The following is a 15837-nucleotide window of genomic DNA, read 5'->3' as shown; positions in this document are numbered from 1 at the left end:
TGAGCAGCGCTGTGTGTGGGTGAGAGCGGCGCTGTGTGGGGGCTGAGCCAGCTGACGTCCGAACGCCCGGAGGCAGAGTTACACGTGTGTGACGGGTCTGTGGCAGATGAGCCCCGAGGAAACGAGAGGACTGTTGAGGCCGTGAGAGTGTGCCCTGGAGCCCACTCTCAGTCTGGTTCGCAGCGCTGACCGTGTGGCAGGCGTTGGGGTGGCAGCGTGGTGTGTCCTAGTCTGTATCGAAGCAGAGTAGCTAAGGGAGCCTCTGTTCACACTTTCCGGGCACCTGTTTCTTACACCTGCTGTGCTGCCTCATACCTGAGACTTGGATTAAACCTATTTTCTACGTATTTGCCTTGAGGCATCGGGGCAGTAGTACTGCTTCCGCTATGCATTTCCAGGTGTGGGTAAGCCGGAGGGTCATGGTCTCGGTAAGTATGTGCCTAGGATGCATGGTGATTAGGGAAAACTAATTGGCAGTTTTGTTTTTGTTTTCGAAATGTTTGATTCTTTTTTAAAGTTTTGATCTCTTTTCTGAAGCAAAGAACACTACTTTCTGATATTGGGTTTCTATATTAATTCACCAACTAACATGCTTTTGTATACGTTTTAAGTAAGAGGGACCAGGTGACTGCAGTGTGATGTGATGTGATGGTATTGACCAAAATGGCAAACATTCTTCTAGAGCCAGTTTCCCCAAGAAGAGCTTCTGTCATTGTTTCACTACAGGGCTGGTGGCTGCTCTGACCCTTCACAGAACTGTCCCTCCTGGGTAGCGTGCACAGGTTTCCTTGGTAGCGGTCATGGCTTTCCTGACTCCATTGGGCCAATGCGAGAACTTCATTGGCTCCTCTCTAAAAACAATTTCACGTGTTATTGGGAGTTTAATTTCCTGGTGGAGCAAAGTTACCTCTGCACACTCAGCTGGGAGCTGTGCACTCACCCTGAGGAGCACCTGTGTGTCTCTGCGCTCACCAATAGAGAAGGGCACTGCCATCCCCTTCTCTGATAAACTCTTGAAGATGCCAGGGAAAGCCGAGAGCCTTCCTTTAACAGGAAAACGAGAGCAGGCTTTCCTTCTCTGCCGCTTAGAGGAGACACCTCGGGGCCGGTGTTATTTCGTGGGGTTCCATCCCAGAGCAAGTGCGAAGGGGAGGGCCTGTCCATAGTCTCTTTCATTGACAGAAAGATTTAAAGGTATAAACAAACCTCTTTTTTGGAGCTCCATTTCTAATCCATTTCTTCTGGATTAGAATCCACCCTTCCATTGGAAATGAGCCAGACTGGTGAGATAGTACTAGCAGTGAGCTACACCTCCTACCCACGGACTTACGTCCTTCTGAGCGACATCCATCTCAGAGTTTCGCACGTTTTCTAATCTGGCACGACTTTCAAACCGGCTTCATCTGCTCTAACAACTTCCTGTGAGAACAGGCGCTCCGCCGGGCTCCTCATAGGGCGTCATCATCGCTCGCTCCCATCAGGTCTCACCGAACCTTGGTGGCCACACGCAGAGCACACGAGACACAATCACGTTGTGTTTGGGTGTTCCTTCTAAATCGCTGGCCAGCCCGTGTTGGGCATCATGCATCGAGAGGCCCCAAGGTTGTGATGCCCGTGGTGCCCTGGGACCCTGGGTGTTAATGGAGTCCCAGAATCCAAGGGCGTGGTCCTAGCTCAGAAAGAGCAGCCAAATTGCTAACCTTGGAGATGCCTGGGAGCCACTTGGATTAAGACAGTCTTGACGCTCCAGGCCTGACCCGATCTGAGGGAAGAGGTAGCACACGCCCTGTGGGTCTGCAGGCGAGGGCTGTCCCCTGCAGCCTTCCCTCCTACGCTGCCTCTGCTCCAGGGCCGTTCGGGGAAGGGACAGTGCAGACCTCTAGAGAGGTAAGTTTCCCACCCTTGCGACCTCTCTCCAGCTGCAGCGTATTTGGTGCTGGCAGGATCTGGATTTGGGGGGAGTCTCTCTGTAGTGGAACCAGTGACAGAAGCTGTTCTTTAGAATTTTCAGGATGGCTGTATTCTGCGGTCAGAATGAGAGAGTCAAGCGGGGCAGAATCTCTCGCCAAGAGTTCAGGTAAGGTAATGTTTATTCACTGGGAATGCTTTCCACAGCCAGACAGCTATGCTGAGAGTCTCGAGTTTTCTCCCAGTTTGTTTAGAGTTAATGAATAAACTTGTAACTTTCTTAAAACTGAATTTTGTTTGGCTTTTTCATGGAAACCTTTTTTTCTTTATCCTTTTTACAAAATGGTTTGAAATGTGATTGCTTTTTTAAAACTCTGTGTGTTGGAAATTCTTTAATCTGCTCTTCCCTCTTTTCCCTCCCCTTTGAAAGTTTTACTTAGTGCAAACATTGGTTATGTCTTTTCCCTTTCCCGCCCCTCCCCTCTGGGAGGTGCCGATGCTATTACCCGGTGCTGAAAAATGGCACTCTAAAGGTTGGGGAGGAAGGAGCCCCCAACAAGCACCTGCTGCCCTTTCACGCCTTCCTTTGGAGACTGAGCCATCGGCGCCGTGGTGTGTGAGGAAATGCTTCACCACACCCCGCCACCTTACTGAGCTGCTCCACGTGAGGAAAAGGGGGCCTGGGCCCGTGACTCAGTGCCACATTTTGGATTGCATACTGGAAGAGAAGCCAATCTTCTTGCTAGTAAACCAGCAACCCAGCCGTATGCAGTGCTGACCCACACAATGGATATACATCTAAAAATCTGAGGCAAGGGAGAGGCGGATACAGTAGTGTTGGAGTCCGATTTGATCAGGGTCTTTACTGGGACTGACACAAACCTGGTTGGTGGGGACCTCCTAGGCCCTAGTGTACACCTGGTATTCATTTACTCTCAAGAAAAACGAGAAATACGAATTAACACAGATAGTATTAGCCACCACAGGACAGTTATGTCTGGCCTCCGTTTTTGTCTGTCATTCAGCGTGGCTTACAGCTGCACTCACCTTTGCTATGAGAAACCGGGGTGACGGGTAGATGGATTTTGAGTAAACACTTTTTTCTTCCTTTTTGGGGGGAGTTTGTTGGCTTTCTTTAGTTGTGGTTTGGTTCGTTTTGTTGTTATTTTCATCAAGATCCATTTTTGCTGCAAGGACTTGGAAAGACTCTGGAGGCCACCAGTTTTCCTTGAGGCCTAGAATGTTAATTCTGTCCTGGGCAGAGAGAATTCCTCACAGCCGAGTGTGCCAGTCGCACCAGCAGTTATAAGCAGAGTACTTCTTTGGGGCAGTTTTTAGTTTTCAGGGATTTTTTTTTTTCATTCTCTTTCCTTAGCAGCCAGGTCTTTCTTCCTAGGGAATCTACTTCCTTGCAGAATCACTGCAACTTGAGGAGCTCTAACCGATTAAGTGCTGGCAGCCTGATGTACGACTTCGGACTCTGGAAACAGATACTGGTTTTCTTCTGTATTTCCACTGTGTGTCGTTAATCAACAGCCGGAGGCGCTGGCCTGCGGATGGCTAGCCCTGTATAACGCGACTCTGTATTTCCCACTGTATTACTGCAATGCTCCTGTTGTACAGTGTTTGTGAGATGCTCTTTGAAGATGGTACTTTTATATTTTTTTCGTTTTCAATAAAAGTACATTACTCCCCACTTGCTGGTATTGAATCCTGTTGCTGAATGTGCCTTGTGTGAGTGTGTGCTCCGGCGTTGCAGGACCTCAGAGCTGCAGTGGCACTCGTGGCTCTTGGGGGCTGGCTGCCTCCCCTCTGCAGGTGGTGTTAGACATATGCATTCTCTTTCCTTAGCAGCCAGGTCTTTCTTCCTAGGGAATCTACTTCCTTGCAGAATCACTGCAACTTGAGGAGCTCTAACCGATTAAGTGCTGGCAGCCTGATGTACGACTTCGGACTCTGGAAACAGATACTGGTTTTCTTCTGTATTTCCACTGTGTGTCGTTAATCAACAGCCGGAGGCGCTGGCCTGCGGATGGCTAGCCCTGTATAACGCGACTCTGTATTTCCCACTGTATTACTGCAATGCTCCTGTTGTACAGTGTTTGTGAGATGCTCTTTGAAGATGGTACTTTTATATTTTTTTCGTTTTCAATAAAAGTACATTACTCCCCACTTGCTGGTATTGAATCCTGTTGCTGAATGTGCCTTGTGTGAGTGTGTGCTCCGGCGTTGCAGGACCTCAGAGCTGCAGTGGCACTCGTGGCTCTTGGGGGCTGGCTGCCTCCCCTCTGCAGGTGGTGTTAGACATATGCTACCTGAGGTAACATGTTTTTGTTTTCGGGAGGGAGCGGGGCGTGGGGCGGGCCCATGGGAGGGTCTCTGGATTTGTGGTAGTCGGCTTTGTTTGCTCTCTTCTGTACTATTAAACTGCCGATGTTTATTTTCAGGAATGTTTTGCAAATGCACTTCTCACTCTTCCCCAGTACAACTGTAGGTACACTGTTCCTTTTTATCAAATAAGCACGTTTGAAACGATCCCCCAAAGGTCTTAATTTCATTTAAAGAAATGTATCCATGTGTGGAAATACTGGACTAAGGTCAAATATATACTTTGGAATGGCCACGTGTTTAGAATTAACTTCAGCTCATGGGCAGGTTTATGTTACATTAGAAAGAGTAATGGTTTGAAGGTGTCCTTAAGAAAGAAAGTTCCGGATTAGACCTGTCTCCTGAAAAGTGTCCCGAATAGGTCCCTGTCGGCAACATTTGGGCCTCCGAGAGGGTCTCGCTTTGCCCACCCACTGGTCCCTGCACGGTGGGGCTGCCTGCTCTTTCTAACGTAGCATGAACCTGTGGCAGTGTGCTGGGTGCCGCGCAGGTGCTGACGGCGGTGTGTGTTTCTCCCTGTAGGCCTTCATGGTGAAGCACCTCTTGGAGTACACGCAGGCAACAGAGTCCAACCTGCAGTACAGCTTGCTGTTAGTCCTGGGCCTCCTCCTGACAGAAATCGTGCGGTCTTGGTCGCTCGCTCTGACTTGGGCTTTGAATTATCGAACTGGTGTCCGCTTGAGAGGGGCCATCTTGACCATGGCGTTTAAGAAGATCCTTAAGTTAAAGAACATTAAAGAGAAGTCGCTGGGCGAGGTGAGTGACGGCTGTTGGCTTCACAGCAGAGAGCGAGCTCCCAGCTCAAACGCCTTCCCTCTGGGTCGCCGTTTTGTCCTTCATCTCCATCCCGAGACAAGCGACCTGTGTCCTGGCAGGGTCTCCAGCTGCTCTTTGTGTCTTGCAGCTCATCAACATCTGCTCCAACGATGGGCACAGGATGTTTGAGGCCGCCGCCGTGGGCAGCTTGTTGGCCGGAGGCCCCGTTGTGGCCATCCTAGGCATGGTTTACAGTGTAATTATTCTGGGACCGACTGGCCTCCTGGGATCAGCTGTTTTTATCCTCTTTTATCCAGCCATGGTGAGTAAGCCTCCTAGCTGTCTCCTGGTGGCTTCCCCTTAGGAGATGAGTTTCTGCCATTGGGTTGTAGTAGGCATGGCTGATGGAAATGCCCTCAGAGCAGGTCCCTGATTTGGAAAAGTCGAGCTAGGCAGTGCCCAGCCCATACAAGCAGAAGTCTGACTTGAGAGGGAGGTGTCGCTAGCATAAAGGCAGTGGCTCCTGATGGCATTAAAGAGAGTCTGAGTGAAGGAGAAGGGCAGCAAGACGCCGTGCCCAGGTACTCAGCAGCGTTCGAGTTACCCCGTCTAGAGTTGGCGCTAACTGATGGGCTCTCCTGCTTCCCCTTGGGAAGCCCTCAGTACCTATGATCACTATGATAGAACAGGTATCCGCTTGTCTTCACCGCCGTAAAAAGAGAGAAGAATTAGACATCATTTCATTATAATGTAATAGATCACTTTTATTAAAAAATAGTACCGCACGAGTGCATGCAGTCTGGCCTGCCCCAGAAAACCAGGTCATGTGTTCATTTCAGATGGAATGACCTTGAGCAGGTCAGCAGCTTTTACATCTGAGGAGCGCTAACCGGCATGGCATTGCTTTTCCTTGCAGATGTTCGCATCACGGCTCACTGCATATTTCAGGAGGAGATGTGTGGCCGCCACAGATGACCGTGTCCAGAAGATGAATGAAGTTCTCACCTACATTAAGTTTATCAAAATGTATGCCTGGGTCAAAGCGTTTTCTCAGAGCGTTCAAAGTGAGTTTAAAGATACCATACATGCATGTGGTACAAAGACTGGGTTTGGTCACTCACACGGTGTGCTGCCTCAGCACGTTAGATACTAGACTTCCCGATGCCACAGAGTCTTTATGTTCAAAAACACGGCCAGCCCGTAGCCTGGTGGGCAAGGGAGCTGGATCCCACATAGCTGGCGTTGGTTGGGATCTCGGCCCTATTGGCTTGAGAGACACCCCAGGTGTGTGCTTGCACTTGCTCACAATCCCAGTAGGAGGGGGACCAGCAGTTAGCATAATGGCTATGTCGTTGGATTCCCACGTAGTCGACTGTGGTTCGAGTCCCGGACCCAGTGGCTTAAAACTCACACCGGGCGCATGTGCGTGCATGCCCAAGATCCCGAGAGGAGATTGGAAGAGAAGGGATTGCAGCATGGCCATCCCCCCTGGGGTTGTGATTTCTTGCTTTCTGTCTGTCTGTCTCTGTCTGTCTGGTGAGCGCACGCGCCCTATAGCAAAAACCTCTCAATAAAAAAAAAAGAATCCCAGTAGGAGGGAGATATAAATGGAGGAAATGGAATTGTGCTTGGACCATGCCCTGCTGGGAGTGCTCTTTTCCTCTCCTTCTCTGTCCATGTTCCTGTCTTTCTCTGGTGAGTGCATGCACCCTCTGGCATTAAAGATAAATTTAAAAAAGAAAGATAAGGAGGACCAGCAGGTGGTATGGTAGTTAAGGCACTGGATTCCTACATGGCTGACTGCAGTTCAAGTCTCAGACGTGGCATCTTGAAAATCATGCCGGGTGGGGCCAGCAAATGGCATGGTGGTTAAGGTGCTGGATTCCCACATGACCAACCATGATTCGAGTCCTGGATCTGGGAGCTTGCTTTCTCATGTTCTCTCTCCCTCTCTTTCTCTTTCTGGTAAGTGCACATGACGTGTAGTAAATTTAAAATAGCAGTCATAAATAAAGTTAAATAATAATTTTTTTTAAGTTAAAAAAAAAGAAAATCACACTAGGCATTGTGCATGCGTGCCCAAAGAATGAAAGAGAATGGATTGTGGTGTGGCCATCCCCCCTGAGGGTGATTTCTCACTTTCCCCCTATGTGTCTCTCTCTGTCTCTGGTAAACACACATGCCCTATGGGGGAAAAAATACTTAAAAAAAAAAAAGAAAAAAAAGAGAGAAGAAAAAAGGATCTTAAGAGATTTGAACCTATAACCCTATCTCACAGGTGAGGAAGCGACCTGGGGAAATTGTGATATTTCCCAAGATAGCACAGTTAGGAATAGTTTCCAAGCCCCCTGTGAATACTGTCATTCTGTCAGTGATTTTCCAGCTTGGACATGAGGATATAACAAGACAATATCAAGTGAACTCCTGAGAGCTCCACTTAAAGGTTCTGGGTTTTCACTGTGTATATTTGACGTTTACAACAGATATCATGGGATAAGCAACAATCAAAGATAATACTGAGCTACATGTGGATGGTTTAGTGATGACTGTAGTGAAGCAGATTATACTTCTGTCATGTTACATTGTTCATTTTTTTGTGCTGAGAGCAGCGAAAATCCATTTGGTTAACAGAATACCTATTTCTCAATCTGTGTTTCTTTTTTTTAAAGATTTTTTTTTTTTTTTGCTATAGGGTGCGTGCGCTTACCAGACAGAGAGAGATAGAGAGATAGAAAGTGAGAAATCACCCCCCGGGGGGATGGCCATGCTGCAATCCCTTCTCCATTTTCCTCTCGGGATCTTGAGAACGCACGCACACACGCCTGGCGTGAGTTTAAGCCACTGGGTCCAGGACTCGAACAGCTGTCGACTACGTGGGAGTCCAGTGACGTAGTCATTACGCTAACTGCTGGTCCCTTAATCTGTGTTTCTTTTATAGAACTTTTTGCTTTGTTTATCTTGTGTGTGTGTGCGTGGGGGGGGTGGTCTTAATTTCATTTATTTATGCTGTAATCTTTTTTTTTTTGGTCCTGCTAATTTAGGTTTGGTTCGTTCTTGCTTTTCTAGTTCCTTGAGATGTATCATTAAGTTGTTTATTTGAAATCTTTGGGGTTTTTTTTGTTTTTGTTTTTTTAATCTCTCATGGTTTGGGTATATTATGTTTTCTTTTCATTGTTTCAAGATAATTTTAAGTGTCCTTCTTAATTTATTCATTAAACCAGTGGTCATTCAGGAGCATGTTTCGTTTCCATGTATTTTGGGACCACCAGTTGGCATAATGGCTACGTCTCTGGACTCCCATATACTCCACCACGGTTCGAATCCCAGACCTGTGGTGGCTTAAACTCACACCAGGCACGTGTGAGTGTGTGCCCAAGATCTCAAGAAGAGCATGGAGGAGAAGGGATTCTGGGGTGATTTCTCGCTTTCTATCTCTCTGTCTCTCTTTCTGACAAGTGCATGCACCCTATAGCAAAAACCTCTGGGGGAAAAAAATCCATATATTTCTGGTTTCCAAAGTTCCTCTTGTTATTACTTTAATTTTTTTTCAAGACCACAGCATATTCATTTTATTTCCTGAGTTTTTCAGCTGTTACAGTAAAACTCAAAACAGTAGGGAAAACCAAAAAGCAAAACAATTGAGCTGCCTTGGTCGGTAAGAGGCGGTTTCAGCAGTTATTCCAGCATGTCTTCATCAGTGGAAGTTGAGCAATTAAATAGATGTCGGGGGCCAAGCTGCCACCACCCAGCACCGTCCAACTTGCTCTCCCTGCCCCTTCCAAGGCAAAGCCTGTGCCACCCTGCAGCTGGGCGGGTAGACAACAGACTTGTTATTACTTTGTAGTCTTATTCTGTTGTGGTAAGAAAAGGTACTTGATAAGATTTCAGTTTTTTGTTTTTTTTTTAAGTTTATTGAGACATGTTTTGTGCCTATCACCTGGTCTGTTCTGGAGAATGTTTTATTTCCTTATGAGAAGATGTATATTCTGCAGCCATTGGATGAAATATTCTGTAAAATGTCTGTCAGGTCCACTTGGTCTGTGGTGTAATTTAAATTCAATATTCCTTTGTTGGTTTTCTATCTATATAATCTGTCCACTGAGAGTTGACATTCCCAACTGTTGTTTCAAAGTCTGTCCCTCCCTTCAGGTCTAATATTTGAGTACTCCAGTGTTGGATGCTATGCGCTTGCTCTTCCACGGTTGTCTCTTCCACACTCTCTGAATTGCAGTCTTTTGTCTAAGTAGAGCTTTTCCTGCTCACCTTTGGTTTCTGTCTGTATCTTTTAATTTGGGAGTTTAATCCATTAACATTCAAAATTATTCTTGATAGGGGAAGACTTTTGTCATTTTATGGTTTTTATTTCCTTTTCTCTTGTCTTTGTGGTTTCCTCTACTGTTAAGACTTGATTCTTTTTTTTTCTCATATATCTGCTTACAGATGAGTTTTACACTTTGATATGTCTTCATGATGGTAGTTATTGTTTCACTTCCAGACATAGAACAACCTTGAACATGTCTTTTAAAGCCTGTGTACTGGAGATAAATTTCCTCAGCTTTTTCTTGTCTTGGAAAGACTATTTCTCCTTAATTTCCGAAGGATGGTGTGCCGACCTAGGCAACGGTCGAACAGGTTTCCTGAGTGAAGGAGTGAGAGCCAGGACAAGCGGCGTAGTGTTACAACACGGAGATGACACAATGTCTTCAGTGTCGTCTGTTTATTGTGGGCAGCACGGTACAGCATGGAGATGACGCAGTGTTACAATTCTTCAGGGTCGCGTCGTCTATTGTGAGCAATACGGAGACGACGCAGTGTCACAGCCCTTCAGGGTCGTCCAGAGACGATGCAGTGTTACAACTCTTCAGGGTCTTTAGGGTCGTCTGGAGACTGCGGTGTTTCAGCTTTTCAGGCTCTCCAGGGTCGTCATGTTCTTCCTGGTCGTCTGTGTCGTCTTCCTGGTTGTCTGGCTACTGTGGGCCAGGCATCGTGGTTATATACATGCTGGTGGGCTGTGATTGGTTGTAAACGGTGGGCCGTGATTGGTTATAAATGGTGGGTTATGATTGGTTGCTTTTGGAAGGAGGTGCCTGATATGCAAATCTGAGGGATTCTAGTGGCCAATAAGAGCAAGGTTTCAAAGGTCAGGTTTTTTGAAGGGAACCAATCATGGCAATTGTTTGCTCTCTGAGAAACCTCGGCAGACTCGCTGGTGAGCAGCCTTCCACAGTAAGCGATCTTTGTTACTCACCGGGACAATTCTCTGCCATCCTCATCTGTAGCCTTTCTCGGGACGATTCTCTGCTGTCCCCTCCCAGGACAATTCTCTGCCGTCCTATCTCGGGACAATTCTCTGCCGTCCCCTCCCGGGACGATTCTCTGCCATCCTATCTCGGGACAATTCTCTGCCGTCCCCTCCCGGGACGATTCTCTGCCGTCCTATCTCAGGACGATTCTCTGCCGTCCCCTCCCGGACGATTCTCTGCCGTCCTATCTCGGGACGATTCTCTGCGAAAGACAACACCCCCAACAGGGTCTTGATCCTACAACCCACCCTTGGCTCCAGCTATCCCTGGATCACAGGCACACGCAAGCCTGGTGTGCTCAGGTGTCCTGACCTGGGGGGACAGTCAAACAGGTTTCCTGAGTGAAGGAGTGAGAGCCGGGACAAGCAGCGTAGTGTTATAGCATGAAGACGACACAGTGTCTTCAGTGTCATCTGTTTATTGTGGGCAGCAAGGTACAGCACGGAGACAACGCAGTGTTACAACTCTTCAGGGTCGCATCATCTATTGTGAGCAGCATGGAGATGACACAGTGTCACAACTCTTCAGGGTCGTCCGGAGACGATGTAGTGCTACAACTCTTCAGTGTCATCTTCCTGGTTGTCTGGCTATTGTGGGCCAGGCATTGTGGTTATTATACACGCTGTGGGCCGTGATTGGTTGAATGAAGGATTGTAAAAGGTGGGTTATGATTGGTTGCTTCTGTGAACCAATCATAAGGTGCCGGATTATGCAAATCTGAGGGATTCTAAGCTCACCCATTTGCTATGGGAAGTGGCCAATCAGAGTATGGTTTCGAAGGTCAAGTTTTTTGAAGGGAACCAATTGTGGCCTTTATGGGAAGTAGCCAATCAGAGTATGGTTCTGAAGGTGAGGTTTTTGAAGGGGAGCCAATCATGGCCTTTGGCATTGTGTAATTGTTTGCTTTCTGAGAAATCGGCGATATTCGCTGGTGCGCAGCCTCCCACAGGATGGCTTTCCTGGGTGTATTGTGTTGACATTTTTGTTTTTGTTTGTTCATCATTCCATTTTCTTCTGGCTCTAAGGTTTCTGTTGAGAAATTTGGTGTTATTCTAATGGAAGTTCTCTCACATGTAACTTTGAAACTTTTCTCTTGTTGTTTTCAGAATTTTCCTTTTTGACAGTTGGACTGTAATGTGCCTTGGAGAGGACCTTTGAGCTACCTGGATCTGGAGTTTATATTCTTCCAAAGACTTGAAAAATTCTGACATTCTCTTTTGTTATGTGATGATATTCCATAGGTTTTTCTGTTGGGTTGTTTGGTTATTTCTGAAAACTTATCTTTAGGAGTTCCTTTGAATGTCATGGTGACCTATCTTCGAGGTCAGAAATTCTGTCTTCTACTTCATCAAATCTGTTGTTGAAGCTCTCAATAGTGTGTGTGTGTGTGTGTGTGTGTGTGTGTGTGTGTGTTTGTGTGTGTGTATAATTGAATTATTCAACTCCAAGATTATCGTTTGGTTTATCTATTTCTATTGCATTTCTTATTCAGATCCTGTATTGTTTTCCTGATTTTGTTTAATTGTCTATCTATATTCTTTTATATTGCTGAGTTTCTAATGATTTTTTTTTCAAGCATTTTATAGGTTTCATTTTTTGGTCTGTTGTTAGAGAATTACTATGTTACTTTATGGATATCATGTTATTTTTCTTTTTCATGTTTCTTGTGTCCTATAATATTTGCAAGACTTTCTCTTGTGGATGGGTCCTGAGATGCCGGCTGGGCAGGGTGCGTGTTTGTGGGTTGGTGTGGTTGCTCTGGTATTTATGGGTGTGGCGTGTGGTAGGAGTCAGGTCACCTGGCTGTTTCCGTGAGCTGCAGGTGGGTGGGGCTGCTCTGGTAGCTCCCTGAATGGTGCATAGGTGCAGATGGAGTCCTGGCTGCTCCCCGAGGACCAGAGCCTGGCGTGCCAGGGCTACTGTCACAGCTCCTGGTGGGGGTGGTTGTGGGCAGAGTCACTTGCAGGATGAGGGTGGGGTGGCGCTCCTTGTGCAGCTCACAGCTGTGAGCGGGGTCACTCACCCAGTTGCCCCCATGGAACATGAGTTGGCTGGTCTCTTAGAAAGAAGGGACAGGACCTCTTTGGCAGGTCAGTTGTGGACACAGTCCCTTGTCCAGCTGCTCCAGGAGTAGATATGGTTACACAGCCAGAGCCAGGGTGGGGGAGGGTACAACTAGGTCTGAACTCCTTCTGTGGGACAGTCCCGCACCACGGACCCCTCGGCCATTCCCCAAACTGGGCTCAGCGTCTGAAGGCTCTGTGCTCTGCTGCAGTAAAGACTTTTAAGTGTCATGGTGACCTGTCTTCGAGGTCAGAAATTCTGTCTTCTACTTCATCAAATCTGTTGTTGAAGCTCTCAATAGTGTGTGTGTGTGTGTAATTGAATTATTCAACTCCAAGATTATCGTTTGGTTTATCTATTTCTATTGCATTTCTCATTCAGATCCTGTATTGTTTTCCTGATTTTGTTTAATTGTCTATCTATATTCTTTTATGTTGAGGTGTGAGTGGGGCACCCAAGATGTCTCTTGCTTACCCCCTCTCTGTGAGAAGTCCCTTTGGATTTCACAGCAGTCCCAACTGGAGAGAGAGGGTGGCAGGGGTGGGACACTTTGCTGCCCACGATGCAAGGCCCTCCTGAGTCTCCATGCTCCTCACCATCCCAGCATGTACATCCCTGCCACGTCCCATGCTCTCCCGCAAGCACTCTAGCTGAACACCAGCTGCTTGTTCTTTGTTTGGGGCCTTTATTTGGGTCAGAATCATGTTGGGCACCTGTAGTCGGCCATCTTGCGAGAAGTCCCGAGAGCTTCACTTTGGCCCCTCCTGCACTGGTTGCAAATACTCCAAGGGTGCTTTTGTGACTCTGAAGGGTGAACTGGGAGTCAGGATGACTTGGCTCTGGTCCTGCCTCTGCTGCTTCTTTGTTTCTTCTAAATAGTTGGTTTATGTTGAGTCATGAGGTTCTCAGCACCTGGCCCCCAGCCTAACCATAATTCAGTGCAGGCATAAACATGTTAAATACATACATACCACATGGGGGGAATAGTTCACACACACTAGGCATCCAACAAAATCCCAATAAGAGTTAAACTTTAGAATTTAAAAAAGAATACATGGGTACATTTAACCTTGATTGAAATAAAAAGGGTATAGGATATTAATGTACCGTAAATTTATAATAAGCTGGCTGACTGTAACGCAGTTTAACAGTTAACGCGGTTTTAGGTGGACTAGAAATACAGCGTGCAGACCAGTACAGCTGCCTCAGTGTCACTGATTAACCTTCGGGAACGCTGTGGTCAGTTCTGGATGCTTGCACTTTATTTTTGAGGGCTGTTAGCCCAGCGGCATTCAGAGGAGGTGACCACTCGGGGCCTCCAGCAGAAGGTGGCCGCTCAGCTAAGCAGTGAGTTGTACCCACTGGGATGGAACGTGTGGATCGTAACTGGACGCTTGCCAAGCATGTTGATGGCAGCCAACTGCTAATGTCCCCTCTGGCTCTCCGATCTAATAGCTTTATGATACTCTGACGTTCCATGCGTCCCTTAGCCCCTGGCCTTGGCATCTTTACCTGCATGTGTTGGCTTGAAGAGAGCATTCTCACTCACGTCAAGGTGGGTGATGAATGTCGAAGCAGTCCTTCACTGTTTCTGTATGACTTACGAACTAGCTCCGAAGATGCTTCCGTGCCCTGGGCCGTGGCAGTACCTTGACGGTCAGTTCATAGCTTCCCAGCAGACTTCATTTTATCTTATTTTTTAAAAACTTCACTGACCCAGCTGTAGTCTGCCTCTCAGCAGGCTGAGTCCACATGGGAGGCCCAGGTTTGATTCCCAGCCACGGTGGAAAACTGGGCACAGTGGTGTGGGCCATAGTCGCAGCTGCTTGGGAGGCTGAGGGAGGAGGATCACAACAGTTAGGTACTGTCTAAACAGTAAACTAAAAATTTTAGGTACCTCACTATCTTATTATTTCAGTTTAGTTTTAGTTGTTTATGCTATAGGGCACGTGTGCTCAACCAAAGAGAGACAGAGAGAAAGAGAGATGGGGGAGAGTGAGAAACCACCCCCCAGGGGGGAGGGGGAGGCTTGGGGGAATAGCCATGCCGCAGTCCTTCATTCTCCTCATGGGAGCTTGGGCACGCTTGCGTATTTGCCTGGTGTGATCTTAAGCCACCACAGCTGAGACTTGAACCACCCAGTTGGCTATGTGGGATCCAGTGCCTTAACCTCCATGCCACTTATTATCCTACGTTTAAAAAAAGAAAAAAGAAAAAAGAGATTTTTGCTATAGGGACTGTGTGCTCGCTGGAGAGGAGAGACAGAAAGCGAGAGATCACCCCCAGAAGGGATAGCCACACTGCAATCCCTTCTTCATTCTCCTCTTGGGATTTTGGGTGTGCACACACACGCACACCTGGCCTGAGTTTTAAGCCCCCAGGTCTGGGACTCAAACTGTGGTTGACTACGTGGCGCCCAGCACCGTAAACATGCCATCTTCTGGTCCCTATCCCATTTCTTTCACTTTAATTGCTGAGGGCAGTCGTGTTCACCAGAGAGACAGAGAGTGAAAAGGAGAGGGAGAAAGCGGGCCCGGTGGGGCGTGGTCACGTGGTGGTCCCTTCTCCATTCCTCCGTCCTGTCAGAATTTAAGCAGAGACACCGACATGATTTCTGTGTCACCACGGCCAGGGCCCAATCGTGGTCGGTGATGTGGGATCCGACTGCCTTTACCACTCGCTGTAGGGCTGGCCCTGTCTTCCTACTGTTCACACCATGGGTTTCAGTACTCCGGCTGCTCTGTTAAATGTCAGTTTTAGAGATACTTAATAAAAATCATCCTCTCTATAGAAAATGGATTTCGCCCATGTTCTTCCAGTTATTCTTTTTAAAAAATTTTTTTTGTTTTTATTTTATTCACTGTCATTATTTTATTATTGTTTTTTAAAAACTTGACCAGAGTGAGAGAAAAAGTGAGAAAGCAAGCTGCCAGGTCCAGGACTTGAACCATAGTCTGCCATGTGTGAGTCCAGCTGCCTTAGCCACCATGCCACCTGCCAGCCCCTTTCAGTTATTGTTAACTCCTGTTTGGTGTAGATGCTTCTACCCCAGTGCCAGTAGGCACTCTAGGAAATCTTACTTCTCTTTTAATTCCCTAGTGCTGTCATGTAGTTTTTCCTATAATTCCCTAGGCAAAAAATAAGCAACCAGGAAAGCAAACGGATCTCCCATTGTTGGCTGAGCTGGATAATGTGCTTACTCCTTCTGAACTGAAGAAACTCACCAGGAGAGTCAGAAAAAGGCAGCTCATTGTACTTCCGTGAATGGCTGTTTTCTGTCCGACTTACCCCTCTGACTCGATCTGTTTTAACCCTCAGCATGTGTACTGGCTTCGGTGGGAGAGCCGACAGTCATACAGGCCTAGTATTTGCATCGTAGGTGTCAAAGGATCATTTTGAATCCTGAGTGGCTGAAGAA

General features: G+C 47.2%; 1 protein-coding gene across 1 annotated transcript in view; it reads left to right on the top strand.

Annotated features, from left to right (window-relative positions):
* ABCC5 (ATP binding cassette subfamily C member 5) overlaps positions 1–15837 on the top strand; it is a 113193-nt gene that overhangs the window by 33946 nt on the left and 63410 nt on the right. Inside the window, 3 exon segments of the mRNA XM_014592513.2 lie at positions 4819–5052; positions 5201–5374; positions 5969–6116. Of these exon segments, the coding sequence (XP_014447999.1) occupies positions 4819–5052; positions 5201–5374; positions 5969–6116 (556 nt within the window).

The sequence above is a fragment of the Tupaia chinensis genome, unplaced genomic scaffold, assembly GCF_000334495.1.
Source record: "Tupaia chinensis unplaced genomic scaffold, TupChi_1.0 Scaffold000708_1, whole genome shotgun sequence".
Taxonomy (NCBI): Eukaryota; Metazoa; Chordata; class Mammalia; order Scandentia; family Tupaiidae; genus Tupaia; species Tupaia belangeri.
This window is presented reverse-complemented; position numbering and strand designations above follow the sequence as displayed.